Below are 25,195 nucleotides of genomic sequence, written 5' to 3' on the forward strand. Positions count from 1 at the left end.
AAAAATATATTTTGAAAATAACATTTAATCATAAAATTACCATTTACCCAACATTTTAAGATTCAAAGATATATTTTTGAACTATGTATATAGTATTAAATACAATAACATTGATTATTTTGTTCATAGGCATATTTTCAATTAATTAAAAATATTTTTTATTATTATTATTATTTTTTAAAAACGACGGTAAACAAAAACTTTTTTTTTTTAATTTTGTGAATTGGCATTAATGAAAAATAATAAAATCTAATAACAATTAAAAATATTTTAAATAATTCGAAAATATTTATACAGTATTAAAATAATAATAGTAATAATAATACTAATTATTTGTTTATTTATAAGCACATTTTAAGGACCCATGTCACAATGGGTACAATACATTTTAAACATAATGTGAATTGGCATCAATACAATAAATGTGAAAAATATTAAAAATACTTTAAGTAAAATAATATTTATATAGTATTGAAAATAAAAGTTACAATAATAATAATACAAATTATTTTTTTTATTTATAGGCCTATTTTAAGGACCCATGGTCTCAATTAAAAAACTATGATGTGAACAAAAATATTTTAAAAAATGATGTGAATTGGCATCAATTAAATAAATAATAAAAAATACTTTAAGTAATTAAAGTATTTGTCCAAATAAGTTGTACACAAATACAACATGAGAAATAAAATCTAATAATGAAAAAATATTTTAAATAATTAAAAAAACAAAACAATTATACAGTATTAAAAATAATAGTAATAAAAGTAAAACTAGAGATTTTATTTATAAGCACATTTTAAGGACCCATGGTCACATACGGTATAATCAATTTAAAACATTTTAAAAACAATGAGGGTAAACAAATATATTTTTTAAATATTGTGAATTGGCATCAATAAAATAAAAAATAAAAATTATAAAAAATACTTTTATGTCGTTAAAGTTTTGTCCACATAAATTGTACACAAATACAACATAAAAAATGTAATCTAATACCAAATATTTTAAATAACATCTGTAAAATTACCAGTTACCCACATTTTAAGAATTAAGAATATGTTTTGATTTTTTTTTTAAGTAATATTAATAATAATGGGAATATTTTAATGATTGTTTTATTTATAGGCACATTTTAAGGAACCATGGTCACATACAGTATAATCAATTAGAAACATTTTAAAAACAATGAGGGTAAACAAAAACATTTTTAAAATGATGTGAATTGGCATCAATAAAATAAAAAATAAAAATTATAAAAAATACTTTTATGTAATTAAAGTTTTGAACGAATAAGTTGTACACAAATATATCATGAAAAATAAAATAACAATGACAAAATATCTTTAATAACATCAATAAAATAAGCATGTTTTCAAAATAATTATGAAAAAATGGTAATAATACTAAGGATTATTTTATTCATAGGCACATTTTAAGGACCCATGGTCACAATGGGTATGATAAATTTGAAACATTTTAAAAACAATGACCGTAAACAAAAACATTTAAAAAAATGATGTGAATTGGCACCAATAAAATAAAAATATTATAAAAATTACCTTTTTTAAACCTTTCTTATACCCACTAAAGTGCATCTATTTTGCACTTCTACACCAGTGTAGGAGGCACTGGGAGGAAGGTGCGTAAAGTGTGTTGCCCAAGGGCACGGCGGCAGCGACTAAGATGGCGCGAGCTGGATTCTTAGCAGGAACTCTCAAGTCTCTCTACCATCTGAGCCACGCTGTCCGTTTCACATGTAACAACCATAAGCAACTGTGGCGTGAGCAGAACTCACCCTTTGGGGTTGGTGAACGTCAGAGTGGCCTCGTCGGCGCCCGTCCTCCTGGAATAATCCAGCGGCTGATGCCGACATCCTGATGGGGGAGAAGAAGACCATGAGAACCACGCTCTCTCGCGTGTTGAGTGCGATTGCACCGTCACTCGCCTGCTGGCTCCCTGTGCGGGCTGCTGGGGGCGGAGCTGACCCGCCGCTGGGCGTCTGCAGACGCGGGCGCGGCGTTGAAGGAGGCGTGGCGAACCATCCTGGCCTTTCTCGGGTCCTGGCCCGCTGTTGACGGGCAGGACGGAAGCGTGGCGAGGTCTGCTGCGGATAATAACACGGATTAGATACTCAGAACGGTCTTAAATGGCCTCCTTGAATTGGTCTGACGGACGCACCTGGAGGACCGGACTTGTTGAAGTGGACCGGCCCCAGCCAGCGAAAAGCCGGCTTCCTGCCTCGCTCCTCTCGCACGTGCACCTTCTGGATGAGGCCCAGGCTGGTCAGCACGTTGGCGATGTCGTACAGGCGGCGCACCTTGGCTGACCAACCACACAGTTTTTTTTTTTTTATTAGACAAGGAGGGAGGGCCACTTTTACATTTGGACCCACACACTACCTGGGAATCGAACCCGGGCGAGGTGGGAAATAATGGAATTTTTTATTGTAATTGTAAAATGGATTATTAAACATCAATAATTAATACATTTATGGTATATAGCAAATGTGTCTGAGTGCACCCACTCAGTTCCTTATTTTGCGACACTTATGTTCTAGTTTTACACATTTCCTTTAATTTAATATATGTAATTCGAATTAATTGGCATCAATTAAATAAAAATATTATTTTTTATTTATTTAATGAACTGTTTCTTATTACAAATGCACTGTTTTTCTTTATTTTAGGGCACATATGGCCCGTTTTGCACACATTTCCTTTAATCTAATTAATGGAATGGAATTAATTGGCATTAATTAAATAAAAATATTATTTTATTTTATTTAATCAACTGTTTCGTATTAAAAATGCACAGTTTTTCTTTATTTTAGGGCACTTATGTTCCCGTTTTGCACACATTTCCTTTAATTTAATAAATGTATTAAGAATTAATTGGCATCAATGAAATAAAAATATTATTTTATTTAATTTAATTAACTGTTTCTTCTGACAAATGCACTGTTTTTCCTTTTATTAGGGCACTTGTGTTCCCATTTTGCACACATTTCCTTTAAGTTAATAAATGTAATAGGAATTAATTGGCATCAATTAAATACAAATATTATTATATTTGTGCCTTATAAATAAAGTTGATTTGATTTATATTTATTTAATTAACTGTTTCTTATTACAAATGCACTGTTTTTTCTTATTTTAGGGCACTTATGTTCCCGTTTTGCACACATATTATTTAATTTAATAAATGTGTTAAGAATTAATTGGCATCAATTAAATAAAAATCTAATTTTATTTTATTCAATTAACTGTTTCTTATTACAAGTGTAGTGTTTTTTCTTATTCTAGAGCACTTATGTTCCTGTTTTGCACACATTTCCTTTAATTTAATAAATGCCTTGGGAATTTATTTAACTGTTTCTTATTACAAGTGCACTGTTTTTCCTTATTTTAGAGCACTTATATTCCAGTTTTGCTCACATTTCCATTATTTTAATAAATGTCATGAGAATTAATGTTTCATTAATGTCCTGTTTTGGACACATTTCCTTTAATTTAATACATTTAATAGGAATTAATTTAACGGTTTCTCATAACAAATGCACTGTTTTTCCTTATTTTAGAGCACTTATATTCCAGTTTTGCACACATTTCCTTTAATTTAATAAATGTCATGGGAATTTATTTAACTGTTTCTTATTACAGGTGCACTGTTTTTCCCTTTTTTAGAGCTCTTATGTTCCTGTTTTGCACACATTTAATGTAATAAATGTCATTGGAATTATTTTAACTGTTTCTTATAACATGTGCACTGTTTTTCCTTGTTCTAGAGCACTTATATTCTAGTTTTGCACACATTTCCTTTAATTTAATAAATGTACTAGGAATTAATTTAACCGTTTCTTATAAAAAGTGTACTATTTTTCTTTATTTTAGAGGACTAATGTTCCTGTTTTGCACACATTTCCTTTAATTTAATAAATGTCTATAGTCCGGAAAAGACAGTGTCTATACACACACTAAAATCTTTAGATTTTTTTCAAATAGTTCAAATAAACAGACACACTATTTTTCATGTTTTGAGTTGCTTATTATTTATTATCATTATCCACTGAAAGCTTTATCATCAGTTTGAATGGCTAAACTTTAGTTTTAAATATTGATTTGTATTGTAGTGATTTCAGATTTATTCATATGAAGTATGCCTATCTTTATTGGCCCTGCCATGAGGTGGCGACTTGTCCAGGGTGTAAAACACCTTCCGCCCCAGTGCAGCTGGGATAGGCTCCAGCCTTCCCCCCCCCCGTCACCCCAAGAGGGACAAGCGGTGGAAAAAGGATGGAGGGAAAAGTCAATTGCAAATATAATCTACTTATTATTTCCGGCAGGCGTTCTACTCTTTGGTTATCCTACTCTTTTTCAGTGGTCCTTGAACACACCGCACAACCACCTCTATCTCATATTTCTCCGATTGATCACCCTGTTCTGAGAGAGCACAACTTTTATGTTCAGTCAGACAGTGATATGTTTATGAGTTTGGCCTTTTCTAGTGGGGAAAGACATTAATGTCTATTGTTTTCATGTTAGCATTTAAGCTGGCGTTAGTCAGTCCGAGTATGTCAAAGTGTAGTTTTACCATCATTTTAAATTTAGAACAGTAATACTAACCGTCGGGAGTTTTACCGGGACTGTCATTACATCCCGAGTTATAGTCCGCAACTAAACCCAGGTACCGTAAGAAGGCACCGTTGGACTTAAGGTGAATCGATGCCCGGTCGCACCGGCGAGATTGGTAAAGTACAGGATGCAGTACCCATGCTTGACCACAAGAGAGGCCACTTCTTACTTTTGTACTTGCTGTGACTGGAAGAGTCCTGACTTTCCTCGATGAGAACCTTTGCCGCTGCTTCCAGGGTGACGGTCTGGGTCTTGGACACCAGGAAGAGCATGACGAACTTCTGACTCATGATGCGCAGAGACTTGTCTTTCCTGTTGCCGGCAGCTGCAAACAAAAGACCCATCATTAAATGAAATACAGGCGTACCAATTATACTGTAATCATTAAAGTAACTATGAAATAAGCAATAATTCACTTTTTCATATGCTGGGTTATAATTCAATACAAACACCATCGGAAATGTTTGTTTCATTTGAACTCATTATACATAGGGCTGGGCGATAAAACGATATCAATATATAGTGTTCCCTAGTTTGACACTCTGGTTACGTTCCAAAAAATACCAATACCTGGTTTAAGTGAAATTCATGTAGTAAAATTTGCTTTTTTCTTCTTCAGTTTTTTATGTTTTCGTTTATTATGTATATTTTTCATTTAATATATATATATATATATATATATACATATATATATAGATACATACATACACTAGGGATGTCCCGATCCAGGTTTTTTCACTTCCGATCCGAGCCTATCCGAGCATGTATTAAAGTTTAAAGTTATTCAGCCTACTTAGTTGTCAGATTCATGTTGAAAAGGGTTTTAGTACTCTTGATAACAACTAGCCAGCTGAATTAGGTGAGTTTGAATAATACACAATGGTTGGTATTCGAGGATAAACACAAAATAGAAAAAAAATTATACATGACAAACAGAAATGGCAACATTGAACAGTAACAAAGTGAACAGTATAAAGGGCAAATAATGCTGTACACATTATTAAAAAAAGGCAAAACACACAAACAACCTGAGTGGGATAAAATGTCTATAATTCAGCATGGGAAAATGCCGATCCAGATCCAGTTTTTTATTAAAAATCCGGTCCGTGTTTTCCAACGCACCGAAATAATACATTCCACTCTTCTGCTGCTCCCTACGCTCCGTTCCGCATTTTCTAGCATACCTTCAACACATTCACAGGTCTGTCTTCTAACCGTTAAGATATGTATATATATATATATATGCTGAGAGGGAAGTCTGGGCTTCCCTGCTTAGGCTGCTGCCCCCGCGACCCGACCTCGGATAAGCGGAAGAAGATGGATGGATGGATATATATATATATATATATATGTATATATATATATGTTGTTTTTTTTCCCTAGTGACTCAAAGCACTTTACATAGTGAAACCCATTATCTAAGTTACATTTTCAAACCAGTGTGGGCAGCACTGGGAGCAGGTGGGTAAAGTGTCTTGCTCAAGGACACAACGGCAGCGGCTAGGATGGCGGAGGCGGGAATCGGACCTGGAACCCACAAGTTGCTGGCACGGCCACTCTACCAACCAAGCTAGGCTGCCCTAATTCACGTATTGTTTAATTTATTATGTTTTTTTTTCGTTTACAGTACTCTACAAACCAGTGACGTTGGCATGTTGTCCGTCCATTCATTTTCTACCGCTTGTCCTTTTGTTTGGGTCGCGGGGGGTGCTGGAGCCTATCTCAGCTGCATTCGGGCAGAAGGCGGGGTACACCCTGGACAAGTCACCACCTCATCGCAGGGCCAACACAGATAGACAGACAACATTCACACACTAGGGCCAATTTAGTGTTGCCAATCAACCTATTCCCAGGTGCATGTCTTTGGAAGTGGGAGGAAGCCGGAGTACCCGGAGGGAACCTACGCAATCACGGGGAGAACATGCAAACTCCACACAGAAAGATCCCGAGCCCGGGATTGAACTCAGGACTACTCAGGTCCTTCGTATTGCGAGGCACATGCACTTACCCCTGTATCACCGTGCTGCCCTGGCATGTTGTTTAAATCGTAAATAAAAACTGAATATAATGATTTGCTAATTTAATTGAATAGACTGCAAAGACAAGATATTTGACGTTCAAACTGGAGAACTTTGTTATTTTTTGCAAATATTAGCTCATTTGGAATTTGATGCCTGCGAAATGTTTAAAAAAAGCTGGCTAAAGTGGCAAAAAAGACTGAAAAAGTTGATCAATAGTCATCAAACTCTTATTTGGAACATCCCACATGTGAGCAGGCTAATTGGGAACAGGTGGGAGCCATGATTGGGTATAAAAGCAGCTTCCATGCAATGCTCAGTCATTCACAAACAGGGACGGGGCGAGGGTCACCACTTTGTGAACAGATGCCTGAGCAAATGGTTTAAAAACATTTCTCAACCAGCTATGGCAAGGAATTTAGGGATGTCACCATCTCAGTCCGTAATATCATCAAAAGTTTCAGAGAATCTGGAGAAATCACTGCACGTAAGCAGCAAGGCTAAAAAACAACATTGAATGCCCGTGACCTTTGATCCCTGCGGCAAAAAGCGACATCAGTGTGTAAAAGATATCACCACATGAGCTCAGGAACACTTCAGAAAACCACTGTCAGTAACTAGTTTGTCGCGACACCTGTAAGTGCAAGTTAAAACTCTCCTATGTAAAGCCAAAGCCATTTATCAACAACACCCAGAAAAACCGCCGCCGGCTTCGCTGGGAATGAGCTCTTTTAAGATGGACTGATGCACACTGGAAAAGTGTTCTGTGGTCTGACGAGTCCACATTTTCGCCCGCAAACCGGGTTTCCTTGTTTTTATTTTTATTGATTATCTATTTCCGCCGGTGTTTTGTTTATATTACACCTACTCAGTGGCCAAGTGGTTAGAGTGTCCGCCCTGAAATCGGTAGGTTGTGAGTTCAAACCCCGGCCGAGTCATACCAAAGACTATAAAAATGGGACTCGTTACCTCCCTGCTTGGCACTCAGCATCAAGAGTTGGAATCGGGAGTTAAATCACCAAAAATGATTCCCGGGCGCGGCCACCGCTGCTGCTACTCACTGCTCCTCTCACCTCCCAGGGTGATGGTGATGGGTCAAATGCAGAGAATAATTTCGCCACACATAGTTTGTGTGTGTGACATTCTTCCATCCATTTCCTGCCGCTTATTCCCTTTGGAGTCGCTGGTGCCTATCTCAGCTACAATCGGGCGGAAGGCAAGGTAAACCCTGGACAAGTCGCCACTTCATCGCAGGGCCAAAAACCATTGGTAATTTAAGTTTTGGTGTCATCCTGCTCAGTGTGTGTGTGAGAGCCATTAATTTTCCTCTTGTCCTCCAGTGATAATACTACTTGGATGAGACTTTTTTTTCAAGATTAGTATCTTAGAAGCGGCTTCGGACTGTGGATAGATGTCACGCATTCATTGCGGTTGAAGTTCTGGCTTTACAACCAAGCGAATAACTTCTTGCCTATACAGCATACGGCTGGGTTTAAAAACAAAAAAAGTGTGGCCGTAGGCAACCGCCTGGTATTGTTTTTTTTTTGTAATTCATTAACTTTTGTTCCTCCGCATAAGCATTAAAACGATTCAGACATTGGTTAGTACATCACTGCTATTGTGCAGTATGCTTGTTAATAAATGAACATTCCACTTTCTCATGCACTCCAAATTATTATTTGCAAATGACTTGCTTCAATTAATGCCATGTTTTGATTAAACCAAAAATAAAACATTTATACTATATTTATATAGAATACCCTGTTATTTACTGTAATGTATTAGTAGAAATAATAGTAATATTACCAAAAAAGAAAACGGTTGTTGTTATTTTACCATGGCTATTGTCGTCCTCCCCGCCATCGCTCTCGTGGCTGGGCCCCGCCTCCCTGACGGCGTGCTCCATGTGAAGGTGGTAGCCGTGCTGGCGGCCACGTTGCTGCAGGTCCTCCAGCGTTGCTTCCAGCCTCAGGCGGCCGTGCCAGGTGTAGCTGTTCTTCTCCATGCGGCCCACCATCATCAGGGACTCCAGCACGTTAATGATGTCATAGATGCGCCGCCGCTCCATCCCTGAGAAACAGAAACATGACTTACGGCTATTATTATTATTATTATTATGGGCCTGCGGAAATACAAGCAGCCCATATTATTATTCCTCATACTTCAACTTTTATTATTATAGGTCCGCACGTTCCTCTTACAATTAATACGAGCCCCTGCATATGTTATACCCTAGGAAAGGTGTCACTCGCTCTTACGGCTGTACTTTAAGTTGGCAACATTTCGTGTTACCATGGTGACGCTATTCACAAAAAAAAAAAAAAAGGGCCAGTTGAAGGGGTACATACTAGGGGTGTAACGGTACGTGTATTTGTATTGAACCGTTTCGGTACGGGGGTTTCGGTCCGGTTCGGAGGCGTATCGAACGACTTTGTAAGCTAAAGTCTTAACAAGCTGCTCTGCTTTCTGCCTCTGTTTGAACACCCAGCATTGTCCCGCCCAAACGACCATCTGATTGGTTACATACAAAGCCAATCAGCAGTGCGTATTCAGAGCGATGTAGTCAATGCTTCAGCGTCGAGCAGATATGTGTTTAGCCGCGGACAGCGTAGTCTCCCCAAATTATACTAAACACTTCCAAGTCACAACCACTACTTGCATCACTATGAGCTTGTTGACCTTCTAGAAACTTAAACTGCAGCTCAGCTCGCTCGCAGTTCTGGCTTGTTAGCTTTTAGCGTAACATTAGCTGTGTGCGTGCGTGTACGTGTGTTAGGAGCAGCAAAGCCCTGTCTGTCTGTTATTTCACATGAACTAACATGAAGTCCATGGTGTTCAGGGATGAATAATCTCTCCTATTGCTATTGTACTATTTTTTCAGCAATAGTTACATTAATCATTAGTAATGTAGCAGCCTAGTTTTGAATGGCAGGGTCCATGCCATCACATGTTGACAAAAATATAACATTTCCATAATAAAAGTCAACTACAGGCTTCCCAAATGCTGTAATAAATTAAGTATGATGAGTTAACTTGAAGCTGTTTAATGTTGCACTTTTTATGTATAGAAGAAAGATTTTGTCATTTTATTTAATCCAAGCAACAATTTGAGGCAGTTTAATGTGGATTAACGTGGGCAGAATTATTATAGTGTTCCCAATGTTAAAAGGATAAAGCCATTGTTTACAAATTTGGTAAATAAATAACCAAAACATTTATGCTTTGTTGTTTTCTTACTGTACCGAAAATGAACCGAGCCGTGACTTCTAAACCGAGGTACGTACCGAACCGAAATTTTTGTGTACCGTTACACCCCTAGTACATACCCTTTTAATGGACGATTGCTGTGAGACAAACGGCAAAAAGACAAGATGACCTTTTCTTGTAGCTCACGTCTCATTTTGTTCGCGCACTTGTCTACGTTCGACACAAACTAACTGATAGCATGCTAACGTTAGCTTGCATGCTAACATAGACATGATATATTTTTTTTAGCTAAATTTGCTTCCGTTTACCCCAGAGTCAAATAACTTGGTACGCCTGTTAGCATGCTGGCAAACTAGTATTAGCATGCTAACTTTTTTCTTTACTACCTTACAGCCTTGTTACTTGATAAGTGAGACATGCTAACTGTTCGCATGCCATTGTTAGCACACATGCTAAGTGTTACATTTTAATGTAAGCATGCTAATTTTTTAGGCTAGCTCTATCGTCAGCAATGCAAGCAGCCCATACAATTATTTCTCATACTTCAACTTTTATTATTATAGTTTCGCACTTTTCTCTTACGATTAATACGAGACGGATCGGCCCATGAGCCCCCACATATGTTATACCCCGAGGAAAGGTCTCACTCGCTCCTACGGCTGTACTTTAAGTTGGCAACATTTCGTGTTACCATGGTGACGCTATTCACAAATTAAAAAAAAAATGGGCCAGTTGAATGGGTACATACCCTTTTAAGGGACGATTGGTCTGAGAAAAACGTCAAAAAGACAAGATGACCTCCTCTTGTAGCTCAGCCATACTTTCACGTAGCTCGGGGCCTAACGTCTCATTTTGTTCACACACTTGTCTACTTTCGACACAAGCTAACTCATTGATTGATTGAAACTTTTATTAGTAGATTGCACAGCTCAGTACATATTCCGCACAATTGACCACTAAATGGTAACAGCCGAATAAGTTTTTCAACTTGTTTAAGTCGGGGTCCACGTAAATCAATAGATGGTAAAATAATGACAGCATACTAGCATTAGCTTGCTTGCTAACATAGGCATGATATTTTTTTTAGCTAAATTTGCTTCCGTTTACCCCAGAGTCAAATAACTTACTACGCCTGTTAGTTTGCTAGCAAGCTAATATTAGCATGCTAGCAAGCTATTATTAGCATGCTAGCAAGCTAATATTAGCATGCTAACTTTTTTCTTTACTACCTTACAGCCGTGTTACTTGATACGTGAGACATGCTAACTGTTCGCATGCCATCGTTAGCCCACATGATGAGTGTTACATTTGAATGTAAGCATGCTCATTTTGTAGGATAGCCCTCTAGCTAAATTTGTTTCCGTTTACCCCAGAGTCAAATAACTTGGTACGGCCGTTAGCATGCTAGCAAGCTAATATTAGCATGCTAAATTTTTAATTCACCTTTTTTCTTTACTTCCGCAGCCATAAACCTCACAGCCATGTTACTTGACATGTGAGACTTGCTGACTGTTAGCATGTCGCAGTTAGCACACATGCTATGTGTAAAAATGTTTATGTAAGCATGCTAATGTTTTAGGCTAGATTTATAACCCATTTTTGTACAATTACTCCTAAAACTCACAGATTCAGACACTGCACCATCTTAAAAGTACGGCGGCTTCCGACGACCCCCCGGCCAGAGGTCCGGGGCACAGAGAAAAATTTCCTCGGGAATTTTCTAGTTATTTTTGTTATTGTCAGTTTGTTGACTCACCCAGACCGGTGGCCACCTCGTCCAAGGAGATGACGATAGGTTTGTTTGACGGCGGATAGTCGGGGTAGAGGGCTAAGAACTTCTGGCAGAGCAGACCCAAACTCTTCTGCTTCCTGCTTGGCTTCTTCTCCGCGTCTTCGTCTTCTTCCACTGCTGCTTCAAACTAGAAAACCAAAGCCGTGGACTTTGGGTCGGGTCTGGATCTTCAGCAAAAAAAAAAAACACCTGACTTACTTCCACGTCTTCACTGACGATGTCGGCGCTTTGTGACTCGTTCTCTATTGGCCGGAAGAGAACTTTCTTCTCCTTCATCTCGCGATCGCGTATGTCGGGGCTGGCGGCGCTGATGAGCATCTTCAGGTTGGCGGTGGGCGTCCACGGCTCGGCAGCGGCGTTTGCGTGTTTGATGGGGGTGACGTGATCCAGGTCGGGGGTTCTCCTCAGACCAGGCACGCAGGACTCTGCAGATTTGATTGGCGTGGATCTCCTCCTCACTGTGCGTATATTTTCCTGTCATGGAGACATTTAATGACACCCACAACAAATCATCCCTTTTATTTATTCTTTGTTTTCTACTTTTCATTTATTTTCAATCCAGTCCAATCCACTTGATTTGTGCAGCACATTTAAACAACAGAAATGTTTCCAAGGTTCTGCACAACAATATTAAAAGCAATATTCAAATATTATCCTTAGCGCCACCAATGTGCAGAGAAGGATGTCTTGTCTTGTTTTTGTTTGTCTTGTGAATTGCATCTTTTATTTTGTAAAGCAACTCCTCTTGTTTCAGATCACTTGCCCTTCCTCATGTGTCATCCCTGACCCCTGATTGTTTCCACCTGTTTCTCATTACCCTCATGTGTCATATAAGCCCACGCCTTCCCTTGTTCTGTGCTAAATTGTCTCGAGTTTTCTCGCTTCCATGTCTACGTCCATGCCTTGCCTCGTCCCACGCTTATTTTCCTGGATCCTGAATTCCCACGCTGCTATTTTGAGTTTGACTTTTTCTCCTCCTCAGTAGAGGGAATTTTGTTATTAGTTTTTTTTGTACCGAAGTGGTGAGTTATTATTTTGTCCTACTAATCTTTCTTAAACTTTGTAATCTCTTGTGTCAGGGATGACACAAGAGAAACTTGTGTCATCCCTGACACCCTGATTGTTTCCACCTGTTTCTCATTACCCTCATGTGTCATATAAGCCCACGCCTCCCCTTGTCCTGTGCTAAATTGTCTCGAGTTGTCTCGCTTCCATGTCTACATCCATGCCTTGCCTCGTCCCACGCTTATTTTCCTGGATCCTGAATTCCCACGCTGCTATTTTGAGTTAGACTTTTTCTCCTCCTTAGTAGAGTGAATTTTGTTATTAGTTTTTTTTCTACCGAAGTGGTGAGTTATTATTTTGTCCTACTAATCTTTCTTAAACTTTGTAATCTCTTGTGTCATCCCTGACCCCTGATTGTTTCCACCTGTTTCTCATTACCCTCCTGTGTCATATAAGCCCACGCCTCCCCTTGTTCTGTGCTAAATTGTCTCGAGTTTTCTCGCTTCCATGTCTACGTCCATGCCTTGCCTCGTCCCACGCTTATTTTCCTGGATCCTGAATTCCCACGCTGCTATTTTGAGTTTGACTTTTTCTCCTCCTCAGTAGAGTCAATTTTGTTAGTAGTTTTTTTTCTACCGAAGTGGTGAGTTATTATTTTGTCCTACTAATCTTTCTTAAACTTTGTAATCTCTTGTGTCAGAGATGACACAAGAGGAACTTGTGTCATCCCTGACCCCTGATTGTTTCCACCTGTTTCTCATTACCCTCATGTGTCATATAAGCCCACGCCTCCCCTTGTTCTGTGCTAGATTGTCTCGAGTTTTCTCGCTTCCATGTCTACGTACATGCCTTGCCTCGTCCCACGCTTATTTTCCTGGATCCTGAATTCCCACGCTGCCATTTTAAGTTTGACTTTTTCTCCTCCTCACTAGAGTGAATTTTGTTATTAGTTTTTTTCTACCGAAGTGGTGAGTTATTATTTTTTCCTACTAATCTTTCTTTCCTCAAATTTTTTGAGTGATTTTTTTGTTTACCATTATTAGATCAAGATTAAGCGTAGACATTTTTATAGTCATTTTTTTTTCCTCCCGTTGGAGCGTTTTATGTTAATAAGTTTCATAGCAGATATGGCGCTAGTAATAGTTTCTTTGTTTTTGTATTTTCCTCCTTTTAGGAGTAATTCTCGGTTATACGCGTTTTTGGAACCTTTTTTCGTCGATCGTTTTTGTTATTAGTAGATATTGTATTTTTCTGACTTTGGAGATGAAAGAGCCGTCAAAATAAAAGCCCTACTAAGTATCCCTACTCTAGGTATCCTTTATCCAAGGCTGACACAATGACTGAATAAAAACAAAAAATAAATACATATAAAACCAATATAAAAATAAATATGATTATAAACTATTTTTAAAGGGTAACACCAGTTAAAACTGAACTTAAATTTTAATCATTTTTATAAGATCTTTCTGGTTTACCATGGGGCTAAAACAATGGCAGCAAAATTTTGTCAAAAAACATGTATTGGCAACAAATAAATCCATCCATCCATCAATTTTCTACCGCTTATTCCCTTTTTGGGGTTACGGGGGGCACCAGTGACTATCTCAGCTACAATCGGGTGGAAGGCGGTGTACACCCTGGACAAGTCGCCACCTCAATACAATACTGACATGTTTTCGATGTCAATGTCCATACTTTTATTGTTTTTGTCTGTTTTACAGGCTTTTATTTTCAACATTTCCCCCCCACACTCGCTTCTCTTTTATTACTGTTTTGTTTTCTGGTTTCAAATTAATGGCGATGTTTGGACATGGGGGACGGGTGCCTGTGGGTGGGGGCTTACAAAAAGTTTACCCAAAAGCAGTTTTACTAGATTTGGCTTTGCGGGCAAAACACCGTAGAAGAAGACGGAGGGGGACCCATGGCGTCCAACCCTAACTCAAAAACCGTAAAAAAGCAAAGCAAATTGGGGTTAGTTGAAAACAAAAACATGTGAAATACACAAACGATAAAAGCGTACAAATATATGAATATTAGCATCGCCAGGATTCCGAAAATATTGTATTTTGTAAAATATTTGCAAAAAAATGTTCCCCCTCATGGCACAATAAGCTGAATAATGCCGACACGTTTGTTACTGGATACTTTATAATACGATTCTGGCTTGGAGACATGTGTGTGTAAGTAATATGCATTTATAATGATATGATATTTGTTTATATCAACAATTGTGCTGTTAAATTGTTCAAGAATTACCACCTATGTCTAGCGTGTGTGCTATTGCGTGCTTGGCTGTTGAGTATCTGCTGTATTTATATGTAACTCTTGTTTTTTTGGGATCACTTTCACTTGGCTTTTGCCAGGCAGCGACTGTTTTTTCTCACTTTTTGGTGGCATCTTATCGGCTCTTTTGGTCCATCGGTGTGGTCTGCGTTCACACTCGACTCTCTTAAAGGGGGACTGCACTTTTTTTTTGCAAGTTTGTGTATCATTCACAATCCTTATGTAAGACAAGAAAACATACATTTTTCTTTCTTCATGCCTGCTAAATCTGAAATAAACGCTAGCGAAAGTCAAGTCAGCCAATAGCAGTCGCTTTAATCCGCCTATAAAGCGCATTAAAAAGTAACTAAAAATACCTCCATCATTGTTTTAAATACATGCTGTAAGTATATATGTAGTATCTAGTAACATTCATAAAAACATGTAATATTGACATATTTTGATAATTTTAAGCATCAACAGCGTATTCATTTCACAGACGCATCACAACGTCCAGTTTCCCTTCGACAACAACACAACTAATCATGGCAGACTTGATGAGAGACAACAAAGACAACTTTGGGACAAATTTTGATCCAGAAGCTTCTATTTTTGAGCCTGAATATAAGGAGGATGATCGACAATTTTTATAAGTTGTGTGCCAAAAAGATGCAGCATTTGTCAAACACTAAGCATCATGTAGCAGTATTGCTAAGTGCTAAACAAGGTATGAAAACAAAATCAAACAATCACTTACTGTACAATGTCTGCTCTCACTGGGATAAAGACTGATGGGATGGTTGTATCTTCCCCTTTAAATTAACAATTCATCATAATCCTCAAAGAAGGTTAAAAAATAGCATCTTTTTGTGTTTTTCTGGCCATTTCCGGGTCTAAGTTAAATGTCAAAGTTGACCAGCTTGTGGGTTTATGTCCACAACCTTCTACTATCCACGTGAAAGACATGATTTATCATCTAAAGTTAACTTTCACCAACTAATCATGGCAGACTTAATGAGAGACAACAAAGACTACTTTGGGACAAATTTTCATCCAGAAATTTCTATTTTTGAGCCTGAATATAAGGAGGATGATCTACAAGTTTTAGAAGCTGTGTGCTGAACAGATGCAGCTTTAGTCAAACGCTAAGCACCATGTAGCAGTATTTCTACGCGCTAAACATATAAAAACTAAATCAAACAATCACTTACTGTACAATGTCTGCTCTCACTGGGATAAAGACTGATGGGATGGTTGTATCTTCCCCTTTAAATCAACAATTCATCATAATCCTCAAAGAAAGTAAAAAAATAGCATCTTTTTGTGTCTTTCCGGCCATTTCCTGGTTTAGGTTGAATGTCAAAGTTGACCAACTTGTGGGTTTATGTCCACAACCTTCTACTATCCACGTGAAAGACATGATTTATCATCTAAAGTTAACTTTCACCAACTAATCATGGCAGACTTAATGAGACACAACAAAGACTACTTTGGGACAAATTTTGATCCAGAAACTTCTATTTTTGAGCCTGAATACAAGGAGGATTATCTACAAGTTTTAGAAGCTGTGTGCTAAACAGATGCAGCTTTAGTCAAACACTAAGCATCATGTAGCAGTATTGCTAAGTGCTAGACAAGCTATAAATACAAAATAAAACAATCACTTACTGTACAATGTCTGCTCTCTGGGGACAAAATAGCATCTTTTTGTGTCTTTCCGGCTATCTCCTGGTCTAAGTTGGATCTCAAAGTTGACCAACTTGTGGGTTTATGTCCACAACCTTCTACTATCCAGGTGAAAGGCATGATTTATCATCTAGAATTAACTTTCATCAACTTAGAGGCGATGCAGCAGCTCAATATGTCAATACTGAAGCATAAGCTAGTTAAAATAGTTATAATAACAACTACTTAATACTTGTTAATATTCAGGTTACGACATGTAAATGGAGTATTGTTTGCGCTTTTTAGATGTTTTTTAGAGGCTTTATGTGTGCACTAATGTACTTCCATTAACAGGATTGTTAGCCACCTCCTACTTGCCATATTTTACGATTTAGAGAGGACTTTGCACTGGAACACACTTCTTTAATTCAAACCTGCCATACCGGACCTGGCGGTCTTCTTACCTTTTGTTCCATTCTGCCCCCATCCTCCTCTGGGACACTCTTCCTAGGACTTGAGAGGTCTTTAAGTGCAAGGACTTCCATCTTAGGTCAATCTGCAAATTTTGAAGAGGTAAAAAAGGTGTGCATGTATTGAGTTTGGGCACGTTAAAAAGGAACCATCAAAGACTATTGCATCAGACGTCAGCTCGAATTTGGCGCAAAGACCATAGATCAGGTTTTGGGGTTTGTACTTTTTATTCATTTTAATTATTTTTATAAAATCTGTCTGGTTTACTATGGAGCCAAAACACTGCCAGTAAGATTTGGTATCACATTTTTTTTACATTGTCAAAAAAGTTGTATTGGCAAAAAAAATACAAACATAAAAAAAAAAATACAATATTGACATGTTTTCGATGTCAATGTCCATAATTTTATCGTTTTTGTCTCTTTTACAGGTTGTTATTTTCTTCTACGGTAAAACACCGTAGAAGGCGAGCCAGGGGGTCAAAATCGTAAAAAAAGAGAAGCAAATCAGGGGAGTTGAAAATAAAAACATATGTAACACACAAACAATAAAAATTAAAAGTATATATGAATAATAGCATTGTCAGGATTCCAAAAATATTGTTTGTTTTTTTATGTTTGTATTTATTTGTTGCCAATACAACTTTTTTTTCTACAATATCACATTTTTTTCCAGGAAGTTCAATGATGCGGACACGTTTGTTACTGGATACTTTCTAATACGCTTCTGCCTTGGTGACGAGGTGTTTGTAAGTAAAATGCAACTATAATGATTTGATACTTGTTTATATTGAAAATTGTGCTGTTTTATTGTTCAATGATTACCACCTATGCCAAGCTTAAGTGTTTTCAACCATTTTTAAGCCAAGGCGCATTTTTTTCATTGTCATAATCCGCAGAAATGAAACTCAGTAGACAATATAAAGTTGTTGACTTATTTTGAGTTTTTATTTACGTGTTTTAGGTCTTATCTTGCACTCCTATTTTGGTGTTTCCCCCCCCCCGTTTTTTTTGGTATTTTCCTGTTGCAGATTCATGTCTTCCTTGAGCGCTATTCCCCCGCTTTGTTTATTCAATCAAGAATATTTAAGTTGTTGCTATCTTTTTTTTGTGTGTGTACATTGACGCAGTCTCTGCTCCACACGCTGTAAGTTTTTGCTGTTGTCCAGCATTCAATCAATCAATCAATGTTTACTTATATAGCCCTAAATCACTAGTGTCTCAAACCACTACGACATCCTCGGTAGGCCCACATAAGGGCAAGGGAACTTCTGTTTTTGTTTGCTTTGTAGCCAGTTCAGTTTCAGTTCCGTTCTACATACCTATCCCTAAGCTTTAATGCCTTTTCATAGGGGCACTAACATTTTGTTTATTTTTGGTTCAAGCATTAGATACTTTATACCAGTGCCTCCATGGAAATGCCCCCCTCGACTTCAAATAACTACTCACCCCCAAATCCTCCACACGACACCTCCACTCAGGACAGGCTAACTTCCTTCAACCTCCGAGGACAAAGCGACGAACAACGGGAAACCGGGCTTTCTGCTCCGCCGCTCCCAGTCTGTGGAACGTTCTCCCTGACCACCTGAGGGCACCACAGACTGTGGATGCTTTTAGAAAAGGTTTAAAAACTCTTTTTTTGAAAAAAAAAAAAAAAAAAGCCTATTTTATTACATGCATGCATAATACCGTATTTCTTTGAATTGCCGCCGGGGCGCTAATTAATTTAAAACCTCTTCTCACTCCTGCGCTTACCAAAGGCATGCGGTAAAAGTAAGCATGCACTAATTATTTTAACACCTCTTCTCACTCCGGCACTTATCAAAGGCATGCAGTAAAAATTGGAGTGTGATGTAAGCTTGGACCTTAAATCCTACTGAATAGCTCTTAATCTTCTTCCCTTTAGGTGATTTCAAATTACCGGTATTGAAATCAGCCTCCTACATTTTGAAAATCATGACAGGGGAAGTGTCACTCGTGACGTCAGTTTGACCAGGCGGTAATACTAAGCATGCGCTAATTATTTTACGAAGCGAGTTTGACCGGGCAGTAATTCAAGGAAATACAGTAGTTGTAGCTATTAGGCTGTTCTAGTTTTTATTTTTATTATCTTTTTATTTATTTTTAATACACTGTAGCACTTTGAGGTTGTTTGCGCAATGTAAAGTGTTTTTTAGAAATAAAATCGATTATTATTATTATTATTATTATCATGCCGCCTGCATGTTCCCGACATCTACAAAGCAATTAGCTACCAGCTTCCCCCTACTGATATTGAAGAGAACAACATGGTTACTCACCCTCCGCGTCCCAGAAAGGGACAAGCGGTAGAAAATGGATGGAAAGCCCCAACACTCAACAACGGCACATTATTTGCGGATTATAATTACTGATTCGCGAAAAATATGTTTAACCCAAATAGGTGAAACTACATAATGTCCCTCGGCACACCAGACTGTATCTCATGGCACACTAGTGTGCCACGGCACAGTGGTTGAAAAACACTGGTATAGCTTGTGTGCTATTGCGTGCTTAGCCGTTGAGTATCTGCTGAATGTATATGTTTTTTTATTTTTAGGATTACTTTCACTTGGTTGTCGACTGGTTTCTCTCACTTATCGGCTCTTTCCGTCCATTGCTGTGGTCCGCACTCCATCCATTTCCTACCGCTTGTCCCTTTCACACTCGCCTCTCTTAACTATTGCATCAGAAGTCAGCTCGAATTTGGCGCAAAGACCACAGATCAGCTATATAAAGATTCCTCAAACAATGGTAAGGATGATTGTTTAATTAAATAGAACTATAAAGGTTTAATGTGATTAAAGGAGGACTTTTTGATAGCAGTTAGCACATTGCTGGTTAAGCAGAGCTAGCTCAGTTATATTTTATAACAGTTATTACGGTATACATACATAATATTAGAAGTAATATTACATATTGAGTGAGTTATTACAATAGTTATTACGGTATATGTACATTATATTAGAAGAGAGAGAAAAAAGAGGCGGTAAATAAGGAAGAACTCACCTTCTCGCGTTTTTTTTTTAGTATTGTTCCACTTGGACTCGATCTGGTTGAAGACGATCGTCAAACTTTCATAGCAGCTATTTTTTTTTAAAGACAACTAAGCGGTCGTTTCCGCGGCTCCTGAGTGGAATTTCAACACTGCCATGGGGGGGAAGAGTCCAACATCGCCCCGCTCAAGCTTGCTTTCTGGCGCTCTCAGGCACCGGGCTCTCCGCAGCCAATCATCGCATCGCTTGGGACAACGTCATATTTTTTAGAGCCAATCGGAGGGGTGCTACTTCACCGGGCGCCCCGGTTTCGACCAATGGGCGCGAACTGTCGACCACGCCTCTCTTGAGAGTTGTGTTGGCGGGGCAACCAGCTAGCTGGTCAAAGATCGTGTTGGCATTGAAGTGTCTCACTCGGATTTGGATATGCTGCTACTGAAATAACTTTTATAATAGTAAAAACACATTAATGAGTAAATATTACTTATTAAAAAAGTGTATATGTTAGAATAGTCTCACTGTATGTTTGTATATGTATTAGTCCCATCCAAGTGCTCGTTCAATAGACGATCTTTGCTCTTCCTCGCTGATAAGGGGGCTCGCTGTCTCCCGCAGTGATATCAGCGTCAAGCGGCAAAGACCCTCACCTAGTAACGCGCTATTAATACCCTTCTTTTTTTTTTGTTGTTGCACAGGGGTAAGACGCAATTATCTCTGCGGCTGACAGAGACAGATGGGAGGAATGGAGGTGGGGTGTCGCAGTGGCGCTAAAAGTCCCGGGCTTGCAGCGCCAAAATGTGGTGGGAGAGAGGAGAAAGTCCCGCCCTCTATGCAAACTTGCACTACAGCCTCCAATACACAACATCTGGCGCCAAAAGCTCTTTAAAAAAGGAATGCATACACACACATATATATATATATATATATATATATATATATATATATATATATATATATATATATATATATATATATATATATATATATATATTTTATATATATATATATATATATATTTTATATATATATATATATATATATATATATATATAAGCGGTAGAAAATGGATGGATGGATATATATATATATATTACTTCTGTATATGTACATATAAATAAGACAATGTATGTATGTATGTATGTATGTATATATATACAAATATATATATATACATATATATATAGATAGATAGATACATACATACATATAGATATATATGTTATATATGTTTGAAATGTAGTTATTTTTTTCAAATCAAAACATATAACTATGTATATATAGACATATATAATCTATATTATCTATATATATAAAACTATATGTATATACAGTTATATATATAGACGTTTATATGTCTATATATATAGTTAATGTTTTTATTTGAAAAAAATATCTAAATTTCAAATTAGTTGAGTTTTCCAAATCAAAACAAATAATAATATACATACACACATACACACCCATACTTATATATGTCGTGCGATGAGGTGGCGACTTGTCCAGGGTGTACACCGCCTTCTGCCTGATTGTCGTTGAGATAGGCACCAGCGACCCTCCGCGACCCCAAAGGGAATAAGCGGTAGAAAATAGATGGATGATATATATATATATATAGTTTTATATATATATAGTTATATGTTTTGATTTGAAAAAATAACTACATTGCAAACATATAAAAATATATATACATATATATTTCTCTCTGGCACTCACCGAGGGTGGACGCTCCCCTTTCCTCTCCCTTATCTCTCCTGCTTGCTTCTTTGTTTTGTCTTGTCTTGTCTTTAACTTTCTTGTTGCCTCTTTTTGCACTGCTCTCCAAATCTAAGCATTGGAACTATTTAACTGGCCTAAACAAAATTGACAAGATCTTGGGTTTGGAGGAACCTGCTGTCGTGACGAAGCGGTTGTTGCTGGACACACGACGGACTCTTGGGAGAAGAGGGAGGGCCGCGTGCCTGGCGACCCTTTTCTGTCGACGACGTGAAGATATCCACCTATTCGGAATTATGACAACAGGACATCTGCTGATTAGAGTAAGCGTTGCTCTGGTTTGTCGACAAATTGGAAGTTGCTGCCAGTCTTCAAAGTACCCCAAAGCTGCCACAAATGATTGGAGGATGCGGGAAGAACTGTGGATTACATCAGACTGTCTACCCCGCAGTTTTTGAGGACCAGCCATAGACAATTTTAGAGTGAAAAGCAAATTTTATTTTCACTCGCATACAAATAATTTTAACTTGGATTGTTTCCCTGGCTTTGAGACTCTCCCGAAGATCACTGCAGGAAGACACAACAAACTCCCATTTTTTACTCTCATGGACACACTGTCACACCGAGACATGGATTATTTTTGCTTCTTCGATGCAAGGAGAATACGGGACGAGCCAGACGTGACTGTGAGTACATGGTTGTGGTGGGCGTGGCCTGCGCGCCTGCGGGGAAGCGGGGTGTGGCGACAGGTGAGTTGATGACAGCTGAAAGTGTTCATCTAATCACCTGTCGTTCTGTTAAGAGGCCGCAGTCGGGAGGCGGCGGGGGTTGAGTTTGGACAGACGACAATGCCGAAAGGCAGAGAGTGACAGTGCAGAAGGGAGACAATTGCTGTAAAGCAGAAAAAGATTATTGGAAAATAAATCGTGTTGAACTTTGAAAGCTTGTCATGTCAGTCCTTGGTGGTCCCGAGAACCCGGAAGCAGCAGACTTCCACAAAGTGGCGCCCAACTTAGCCGGACCACCGGAGACAGGGGAAGACGTCCCCTGGATGGGTCTCGCGAGTGTGCTCACAGAGGTGGCAGCGAGCAGCCACCAACAGAGCCAAATACTGCGGCTGTTGGTGGACAGGATGGGCGGCGCAAGGCCGGAGCTAGCAGCTGTCGTCATAAACCGCATGGGGGAAAAAAAAGATCTCCATTCATTTTTGGACATTTTTTCGGCCACGGCAAAAGCGTGTGCTTGGCCGGAGGAAGAGTGGGGCGTGCGGCTCTTGCCGCTCCTGACGGGGGAGGCGCAGCGGGCAGCGCTCAACCTGCCAGCGGCATCCAGGGTGCGCTTCACAGACCTGAGGAGGGCGGTGCTGGACCGGACGGGAGGCACCGCCGAAGACTACCGACGCTGGTTCCGGTCCATGTGTCTGGGAAAGGAGGACCAGCCATTCACCTTTGGCCAGCAACTTCAAGAGGCAGCGACGCGCTGGCTGCAGCCAGGAGAGGAGGTGGACCAGGTCATTCGGGAGCAGTTCTTGGAGGTGATCCCCAAGAAGACGGCCGACTGGGTCCGGTACCACCAGCCACGTGACCTGGCAGCTACTGTGACCCTCGCTGAGGGCCACCTGGCCGTCCACCGCGAGGAGCAACCTGCACCAATGACGCACGGATGGAGCGCACGGCAAAAGGAGAAAACAGTAAACATTCCCCACCATAACCCGCATGACCACCCTTCTGTTTTTTCCCCGCAGGTCCCGGCTGCTGTCCCCAGAACATCTCCCGCGCAGACGGCCCCTCAAACGCCTGGGCAGGTGTGCTGGAGGCGTGGGCGGCCCGGTCGCGCGCGTCAGGAACCTCAAAAGGTGGAGGTGGGGTGCGTGGCCGTGGTGGCCGGCCCTTCAGTGCCCTCCCCCGACCCGGGTGAGACGTACGGTATCAAGGTAATTATACAAGGGAGTACATACCGGGCAATGGTGGATTCAGGCTGCGGGCAGACCATGATCCACCAGAACCTGGTTCGACCCGGGGCTTTGAGGCATGCAACACGGCTAAAAATTAGGTGTGTGCATGGGGATGTGCACGAGTACCCTATGGTTCCAAAAGAAATTTGGTATGAGGGCCAAAAGCATAGGGTAGAGGTAGCTGTAAGTACGCACCTCTCGCACCCCGTAATTTTGGGCACAAATTGGCCGGGGTTTAGGCGCTTACTGACACAATGCGTAGGGGTGCGTTCACGGACTGTAGGAAAAGGGAATGTCCGCGCAGTTGTCAGTGGCGAGGCGGGGCCATCCGACACTGCCGAGCGGGAACCGGCGGAGGCTTCGCTGGAAGCCTCCCCGGTCCCCAATTGGCATCCTACGGAGGATTTTTCCCCTCGACCAGTCTCGAGATGAAACTTTGCGCGCGGCCTGGGACCAAGTAGATTATATAGACGGTCAGTCGATGCGCCCGGGAACAGCGCGGGTATTCCCTCACTTCTCCATTATGAGAGATAGATTGTACCGAATGACCCGTGACACTCAAACAGGAGAGGAAATCACCCAGTTGTTGGTGGCGAAACGCCGCCGGGAAATGGTTTTTCAGGCGGCGCATATTAATCTTATGGCCGGACATTTGGGGTATGATAAAACACTGAATCGGGTCATGGTCCGATTCTATTGGCCAGGCATAGATGACCCCTGAAAGTGTTCATCTAATCACCTGTCGTTCTGTTAAGAGGCCGCAGTCGGGAGGCGGCGGGGGTTGAGTTTGGACAGACGACAATGCCGAAAGGCAGAGAGTGACAGTGCAGAAGGGAGACAATTGCTGTAAAGCTGAAAAAGATTATTGGAAAATAATTCGTGTTGAACTTTGAAAGCTTGTCATGTCAGTCCTTGGTGGTCCCGAGAACCCGGAAGCAGCAGACTTCCACAATGGTTTATTTGGAATACTAAATACAAAAATAAACAAACTAAGGGCGCTCACAAAGAGGTACAAAACTTGGCTACAAAAATACAAACAGGAAAACAAAACAACTGCTTGATGGCATGAAAGACAATGAACTAAACGTAAACTATGAATAACTAACACAAAAACACTTACTGTGACCGGTACAAGGGGCATGGATAGCAAGGTAATCGAGGGTGCGTGAAGGCATGAGGCAGAATGCAAAAATCCCAGACTGATGGACAGAAAGAAAATGACTTAAGTAGTGGCTGTGATAATTAGGAACAGGTGCGGGACCGAGGGCAGGGGCGTGAAAAAAAAGGTGAAAATCAATGAGTTGTCATGATAACAAAAACAAACCAGGAAGTGAAAAAACGGAACAAGAGTCCAGAAAACAAAACAAAACAAAACATGATCAAACATAAAACCAGATTTACAGGCATGACACACACACCTGTTGTTGTGAACTTTGGACTAGCGACGGCAAATACATCAAG

The 25,195-nt window shown here is 39.6% G+C and overlaps 1 protein-coding gene across 1 annotated transcript in view; it reads right to left on the minus strand.

Annotated features, from left to right (window-relative positions):
• e2f7 (E2F transcription factor 7) overlaps positions 1 to 20,275 on the minus strand; it is a 31,532-nt gene extending 11,257 nt beyond the window's left edge. Inside the window, exons 1-9 of the mRNA XM_061913992.1 lie at positions 20,081 to 20,275; positions 17,048 to 17,139; positions 11,850 to 12,125; positions 11,616 to 11,778; positions 8,489 to 8,722; positions 4,804 to 4,959; positions 2,182 to 2,325; positions 1,949 to 2,107; positions 1,799 to 1,877 (exon numbers count right to left, since the gene is read on the minus strand). Coding sequence (XP_061769976.1) covers positions 1,799 to 1,877; positions 1,949 to 2,107; positions 2,182 to 2,325; positions 4,804 to 4,959; positions 8,489 to 8,722; positions 11,616 to 11,778; positions 11,850 to 12,125; positions 17,048 to 17,128 — 1,292 coding nt within the window. The 5' untranslated portion in view covers positions 17,129 to 17,139; positions 20,081 to 20,275. The remainder of the gene's footprint in view (positions 1 to 1,798; positions 1,878 to 1,948; positions 2,108 to 2,181; positions 2,326 to 4,803; positions 4,960 to 8,488; positions 8,723 to 11,615; positions 11,779 to 11,849; positions 12,126 to 17,047; positions 17,140 to 20,080) is intronic.
• Positions 20,276 to 25,195: the final 4,920 nt, after the last annotated feature.

The sequence above is a fragment of the Nerophis ophidion genome, linkage group LG10 (assembly GCF_033978795.1).
Source record: "Nerophis ophidion isolate RoL-2023_Sa linkage group LG10, RoL_Noph_v1.0, whole genome shotgun sequence".
Lineage (NCBI taxonomy): Eukaryota > Metazoa > Chordata > Actinopteri > Syngnathiformes > Syngnathidae > Nerophis > Nerophis ophidion.